General features: G+C 53.0%; 1 protein-coding gene across 1 annotated transcript; it reads right to left on the minus strand.

The window, feature by feature from the left end:
* Positions 1–2,969: 2,969 nt before the first annotated feature.
* KLHDC7A (kelch domain containing 7A) lies at positions 2,970–6,085 on the minus strand. The gene has a single exon (XM_074892787.1). The coding sequence runs from the start codon at positions 6,083–6,085 to the stop codon at positions 3,677–3,679; it is 2,409 nt and encodes an 802-aa protein (XP_074748888.1). The 3' UTR covers positions 2,970–3,676.
* Positions 6,086–7,773: the final 1,688 nt, after the last annotated feature.

The raw sequence follows: 7,773 nt of genomic DNA on the forward strand, positions 1-7,773 counted from the left end.
CAACGTAACCTATAGGAGCGTAGATGTTGCTGTAGGCAACTCTCTAGAGGGTCTAGGAGAAACCATGATCAGGGACTGAGAGGTGCCACCTCCCTTACCAGCACCTAGAGATGCTGCAATGGGTCTTTCCCTTCCCCTGCCTTTAAATTCCCACCTGGCTCCTCAACCACTGACACTGAATTTGCTCCCACTTGTCAGGAACGAGATACTTAATTTGTCAGTTCGCTACGCTTAATATTTCTTTCATGTATCACATCGGTTTTAAATGCAAAACATGTCTGGATAAGCTCACTTTTTTGCTTTTTGGGTTTTTTTTTTTCCCACCCTGCTGCAGCCAACACATTGAAGGTAACCGTGTTTAACTAATAAAAAAGATTTTAAAATGCTGGTTTTGCACTTCTTTAATTGACTTCCAATTTCCATTCGCATGCAGCCTGGCACATTGCAAAGGAAAAAAGAGCACTGAGCAAATAAGAAATGCGTCACTCCCTGGTTTTTTATCATAATCAAAAATGTAAAAATTAAGAATCTGAATCAATGTACATTAAGCTATGTAATTGCCTAAATAAACATGGCGGGGGTAGATAATGGGTCTTCTTGATTAGAAGAAAATACTGAATTTAGTGCAAAGGTTATATTTGGTTGCAGAGCAGCACGGTTTAGCAGTTGCACCCTTCTTTTGGGAGATAAACCAGTCACGGGGGGCTCAGAGGGCAGCGATGGGTCTAGGTGCTGGCGATGAAGAGCTCTCTGCTGGGGAACATCCTTGGTGGCACCCTTGAGGGAATTGTAGGGATGGAAGAACTGCTAGTGGATGCTTGGAAATTGGTTTTCCCAGCTCTTACAAGGCCAGTGGTGGTTGTGTTTTCTCTTCCAGCACCCAGTCCTGGTGGTCCCTGGCCCAGTGAGGGTCCTGGCTTGCAGTGACGAGTCTTGCAGCAAGGGAAGAGGCTCCCTAGAGCAGGATCTTCCAGATAAACCCCCAGCCCTGTTGGGTTTATTGCAACCTCTAAGTATTTATCATTACTTGAACTTGCTCGGGGTGGTTTGTAGCTCCATGGGGGCACGCTGTGGAGTTTTATTAGGATTCACCGTGTGCCTCCCAACGCTTTTTCCTGTAAATTGTGGTAGCTTTGCCAACCCGATCGGTGAAAATAAATAATATCCTAATGTCGCAAGCTGCACTGAAACTACTTGATGGCCTTATGGTTATCCTGAGAGCTGCAAGTCCATGGTGTGAAGTTGTTGCCCGTTAGCAGAAACACAGAGGTGGGTATCCAGCACAGTTGGAAATCAACAGCTGGCATCTGGTGGTAGTGGCAGGAGTTGGCTGCTGACACTGCTATTGCCACCACACCTGCCAGCCCTCCAAAGGCTCCTCCCCTGCACAGGTATTTGGGAGCAAAAAAAAAATATCATCCAGGTCTGAGTATCAGTTTTCATTTGTCCTTTCCCTTAACTGCAGCCAGAAGTCATTTCACCGTCAACCACAGGATTGCTGCATGTTTTTTTGCTCCAAACCTGGTTGTCCTTCCCTGTAGAACAAGCAGTGCTCTGGCACGGGATGTCCTCGGTGCTTTTAATCTCCAAAATGCCTCCCCAGGCAAATCATGTTAATATTGGAGAGTGCAGGAGCTAGGGGAGAGCTGCCCACCCTTGGTCCTTGTTATTCATCGCTCACAGTCAGGCTGGGGAATGAGGAAAAGCTGCTGGGTTTTGAGGCTGGAGCCTGGCAGCAAGGAGTTAAAGAAAAGGTGAAATATTAAGAGGAAGCAAAGAGGCACCGTGAGAAGGGCAGGATCCCAGGAAAGCTTTACTGGGGATGAAAAAAAAAGCTGTCACCTGGAAGGGCTCCAGCTGCCCAGCTCCCACCCAGTCAGCACGTCCTCTGCTCCCCAGCGCACAGCCTGCTGTGGCCGGGATGCCGAAGGGCGTGAAGCCAGGATGTTGATGTGACCAAGAGGCTTTTGCATGTTACAAAGGGTCTGGGCTGCTCAGGTGAAACATCCAGTACCTGGGTTTTGCCAGGGAAAAAGCAGAAATGTGTTGCAATATGCGTGAGCTTATCTTGTTGAGCTTGCTGCTCTGAGCGCTGGCTATGGAGGTAGCTAAATAACAAGGAGTTAAATAATAATAATAAGGAGGTTTTTTGACTCATGAAGTTTACCAGCCCAAGCACCCCGGCATAGAGACATGCTGGGATGCAGGAGGCTTCAGCCCCAGCATGTCGATGGGGTGGTCCTCCTGGGGTAGGAAGAGGTGGCCCCAGGGTGGGTGAAAGAGGCTGGACCGTGGCAGCTTTTAGCACAGGGACAGGGTGCATCACCCACCCTCCATCAGCAGAAGAAACATGCTACAGCTAATGAGCAAACCTTGCTAATGAGCAAACGCAGCCTCCCAAGGTTTCCTAACATGGGTGGATGCCACTGACCTTCATAGGAAGCCCTTGAAGGCAGAAACATGAGGCTTCCAGGCAGTGACTGAGAGAAGTAATAAATACTTTTGTGAGCACTGTAAGAGAACATGAACCTAAGCTCTCCTAAACCACTATGCAAGGTGTAAATGGTGATACCATGGGCTGCTGCAGCACGTCTCTTACCTTCAAGTACATCCATGACTTCATACTCGTGACATGCTGCCGCTGAGGAGGCAGGTACAGGAGGGTTTTGTCTGTCTGGGAGCTGTTTTTGTCCATCTGGGGCTGCCAGATGACGGATGACAAGCCGTTTGAGGGGAAGAAAATGCAATTACCCAAAGTAGGCTTTTGGCAGGACATGGAGACAGCAGAGTGAGCTCGGGGAAAAGGGGATGAAAGACTGGCTGCTCACATCCAGGGCCCTGGTTTGCTTTTGGTTGCCTCCTCAGAGATGTTGTCTGTGCAGTAATTAGCAATGTAAAACATGCATCGGCCTCTTTGTTCCCATTAGGCTTGGCTACGGCTTGAAATGATGTGCAACAGTAGCCCGTGGTTAATTTTACCAAATGTTCACTTTAATTTTATTTAATACCAGCTGTCTATAAATCTATGGTGCCTGTTTACATTGCGTGCATATAAATATAAATATATATATATATATAAAATTCTGTGCTGAGGAGAAGGTGATGGTAGGAGCAGTGCACCCTCTGGCCCCCAACCTCCAGCCCTGGGATGATGTGTGAGCCTGAAGGCTCAATGTTGGCTTGATGCTGACGGGGTTGACCTTTGGGTGATACCTCCTTAGGGATACCTCCCTGCTGTGTTCCTCCACCTTAAAATCCCCTGTGTGTTGTGTGTTCAGGTCAACACCATATTAAACACCCGGTGCGTAAAGCAGCTACTTATTGGGTAGTGCACAGCTGGGAGCCTGCAGCGAGCCGTGGTTTATTTGCATCCAAGCAAGCACGCCTATGTTTAAATACCTCTAAGTAAATAAGTCCACCCAGCTCCTGCTTTGCTCTTCCTTGTGTCTTCAAGGCTGGGTTTACTGGCAGTATCCAAGGGCAGTTTGTCTCCTTCCTTACTTATGGGGACTGAGAGGAAACCTACTTGATGGTAGGTGTGGGTAACACTGCCCTGGTAGTGTTGGTCCCATGCTATGTGGTTCAATGTGGGCTGGTGGCTTCTTCTACTAGCTTTCACCATCATGTCACGTCTGAGCTATCACCACTGTTGCATGAGACCCCCAGCATGGATCCCTCAAACCTGTGTTTGGGCCATCCCTCCCTCTGGCAGCACCAGGACGGCCGGGAGGAGGCTGCCACGGGGTGATGGGAAGGGCTGCAGCTCCTTGGTCCCGAAGCGTGGTGAGATGTGGTCTGCCAAGAAGCGTATGTGGAAGTGTCGGCCAACACAGTGGACCAGGCTGCCCACCACGGCGCACTGGAAGCTGGATGGGTTGGGCATAGTGTAGGTGGCACACTCATACCATAGCTTGGCCTTGGCACTGCAGCGGTAGACACTGATGCCCGTGCTGTGGTGGAGGTTAAAGCGGTAGATGAAGCCGTTGGTGCTCACCATCTCGGCCATCCTGTCCTTGCTGGTGCCGGCTGGGCTGACCCTCCAGCTGTCGGAGCGAGCCGAGTAACGCAGCAGCACGTAGCGCAAGGTGCCCCCTGTCACATAGATCTCCCCATCGCACACCGTGGCTGTGTGGGCCACGGCGAAGGTGTCGTGGGGCAGGGGTGCGGTGAAGGTCCAGCGGTCCTGCCGGGGGTTGTAGCGCTCCACCGTGTAGAGGCACTCGCCGCCGATGGCGTAGAGGTGGCCGTCCAAGGCCACGAGCTTGCAGTGTGGCCGTGCTTGGTTCAGGGGGCAAATCTCCCTCCAGATGTTGGTCAAGGGGTCGTAGCAGAAGACACGGTTGGAGGGTCTCTGCATCCGACCCGTGCCCTCGCAGCCTGCCACCACAAAGAGGTAGTTGAACATGCTACACATGGCGCACCCCTGGGAGACCACTTCAGGCGGCACGTGGCAGAGGCGATGCCAGCAGTCCCCTCCGTCATCATAGTAGCAGAGGCGGCTGGTGTGGAGGCCAGGCTCCTGCACATTGACATCTGCCACAGCCACATACATCTTTCCCTTCATCCTCCACCGCAGGATGAGCTCTCGCTCGCCAGCATTGAGACGTCCATAGATGGAGGGTGTCCTCAGCACCTGCAGGTAGTTGTCACTCATCACCTTGTAGGCGGCCTCCTGGAGATGGCTGAGCTTCTGCGCCTTGGCTGTGCAGAGGACCTCGTAGCAGTTCCCCAGGTCCAGGTGGGTGGGTGGTGGCATTTGGAAGAGGTCAGCACTGGCCACCAGCCCTGCTTGGGGGCTTGCAGGCAGTGTGCTGGCTGGTGCTGTGACCCCAGAACCCTCCATGGGCAGCTGGAGGTGGGGGCTGTTGGCAATCTGGAGGAGGCTGTCTTTGCGGCCAGGAGATGGTGGCTCAGGGGAGATCCCCAAGCTTCCCGTAGGTGGTGGAACTATGGAGGAGGTGGTGGGAGCCTGCATTGCTGAAGTTGCGTCCAGCTCCTGGGTTGCAAAGCTCTGCAGCTCTTTATTGACCTGCTCCAAGCTGTGGCTGCAGGATGTTCCTGGAGCGATGTCAGGAAGACACCTCTTCTTGGACACTGACTGGGAGATGGACTGGACGTAGTAGTCATAGACTTTGCCTTTGAGACCGGGGACTGACTGCCCAGCCCCGTCCTTTGCCCGCCGCTCAGCGATGTAGTTCTCCTCCACCTGGATCTTTGCGACCGAGGAGAAAGAGTAGGAGGCGTCTGACCCTGCGTTGCTTGCCATCATCGTTAGACCCAGGTCCGAGGTGACGCTGAGGGTTTGGATTGTCCGCCTGCACCCCTCGGCCTCCTGCTTCATCCCTCTGACAGCCAAATCCTTCTCCATGCTTTCAGCATGTCCATCACCTGCCATCTGGGCATTAGCAATCCTGGGGGAAAGCCCAGTGCCTGGGGCAAGTGTGTCCTCCTCCCTGTGGCTGCTCAGTGTTTCAGCTGCATCCCCAGGGTCATAAGAGCTCGGCTCGCTTGCCATCTTACTTCCCAGCTCGCTTCCTAGCTCACTTCCCAGCTTGCTTCCTGGCTCACTTCCTGACTTGCTTCCCAGATCACTTTCCAGCTTGATTCCTGGCTCACTTCCCAACTTACTTCCCATCCCACTTCCCAGGTCACTTCCCAGCTCACTTCCTCTCCCGGCCATCCCTGCTCTCCCGCGAGTCAGCCCCAGTTCAGAAACCATCTCCTCTCCTCCCTCCTCCACCTCCTCACCCCTTGGCAGACTTGGATGCCCCCAGGGAGTCGTACACTGTGTCCCAGGGACGCTCGCATGACCGCTCACTTGTCCATCCCCACCATCCCTCCTTGCCTCCCCACCAAACACCCTCCTCCGTCGCAGACCCGCCGCACTGTCCCCATCCCCATCCTGAGCAGCATTTTCCCTCTGCTCTCCTCCCATATCAGCCGGTGGGATTTTGCCCCCGGCAAGCGAGCGGGACTTATAAAACCTGTATGCCAAAGTCAGGAGGAGCAGAGCGGCGGCGGAGAGGACCAGCTTGCCGGCCAGCTGCATGTCGGACTGCCAGAGCAGGGTTACCCGCTGGGGCATTTTTCCATGCCGGGAATGCGAAGCCGATTAATGATTGCTGAGCGAGTCTGGACCGTGGAGCTGAAGGTTTGGGGCAAGGTGACTTTGAGCGGGCAAAGCTGGCGGGAGATTTCCGGACAAGTTTTGCATGTTTGGGATGGGCTGGGCTCCGGGGAAAAGGTGCAGCCCAGAACTGGCAGCACAGAGCCGGCTTTATTAGCCTGGTAAACAGAGAGGCTCAGAGAAAAGCAAAAGGAAGCACAAAGGGAGGAAAAATATCTCCTCCGAGCAGCCTGATGGTGCTACCTCCTTGTTTCTTTTGCTATGTAAAAGGGATCATGCAATGGAAGTGAAAATAAGTTGTTTTGTCCAGGAAAGGTCCCTCATCCCTCGGTGCAGGTGCAGGGAAGGGAGGGAGAGGCAGCCTAGTGCTGGGCAGACCTTTGGTCTGACGCTGAGCGGCTGCTCTGTGGCAGAGGCAGGTGACTAACTCGGTAGCTTTCGTTTGCAGTGTTCTAGTTAACAAAGGGTGACGGGAAATAGCCTGAAAGCTTCTGGGGTGTCTTTGAGGCCAACTTGGAAGTGGCAGGGAAATTAAGAGCTGGTGGAAAGGAGCTGAGGGCTTTGGGAGGGAGAAAAATCCAGCACCAAAGAGAAAATAAAGGCAGGAGTTAAACTGCAGCTGGTAGCCACCGTGTTCAGAGACCTGCATCCATGTGCACAGGGAGAGGGATGAACTAAGGAAAGTAAACCAAAGTATTGGGACCAGGAAGAAATTTGGGATGGGAAGGGAGAGATGCAAGTCATCGTTTGCAAGGGACGTGCTCCTGCATGTGGGATGTCTGTGGGGATTGGAGTCACTGTGGAGAAACTGAGGCACGGAGGATGCCAGACAGTGTCCCACTAGCTTCTTTCTCCCCCTGGAATGATTTCAGTGATGCATCTGGTCCTGATCTGAATTTCAAAGATTTAGGGGAATTGTTGTCCCCGTGGTTCCTGAGGCAGTCGGGTCCCCATGCCTGGACTGCGGCGGGGGTTGGGGGAGAGGAGGGGGCCTGGGGAATGACATCCCTCTGCAATCGCTGCTAAGTGAGCTGAATTCAAAGGGATAAAATTAATTTCCTTTTCCCTGAGGGGAACATCTCGCATGCTGAGAGATGCATAAAGAAATGAGGCCTTACCAGGTGTCAAAGAAACAGCCAAAATGTGGGTGGGGGTGGGTGGCTGCTCCTGTTTGTATGCAGGGACTCACTCCCTGCTAGCTTGGTCCCAATCCGGTGGGATTTGCCAGAGAAATGAACCCAAGTGATGCTAAAACAACTCCTTGTGTGATGTGTGGGTGTGAGGGGTCCCAAATGCATGGGTCATGGGTGTGTGTGGTAGGAGGAGGTCTTGCCATGGGTCTTTAATGGGTGGTGGGTGCTCATGAGCTCATACCTGGTGTCCACTGCCTCCCAAACCACCTCCTGTGCAGCAGCTGATCTTCACCAGCCATTGCGTGAGCTTGGGCACTGCCTTTTGGGATGGGGAGGAGCATCTGAACCTCCTTGAGGCACGTTCCCCACCATGACCAACATCTGCAAGTGCTGAGATGTCCCCCTGCCAATGCTGAGATGTTGAATTTCACCTGATGGCTTTGCACAGGGATCGTGGTGGTGTTGAAGGAGATGGGGGTGGTTGTATATCTGTCACTAGACTTGCCAGGGATG

The sequence above is a fragment of the Strix uralensis genome, chromosome 23 (assembly GCF_047716275.1).
Source record: "Strix uralensis isolate ZFMK-TIS-50842 chromosome 23, bStrUra1, whole genome shotgun sequence".
Taxonomy (NCBI): domain Eukaryota; kingdom Metazoa; phylum Chordata; class Aves; order Strigiformes; family Strigidae; genus Strix; species Strix uralensis.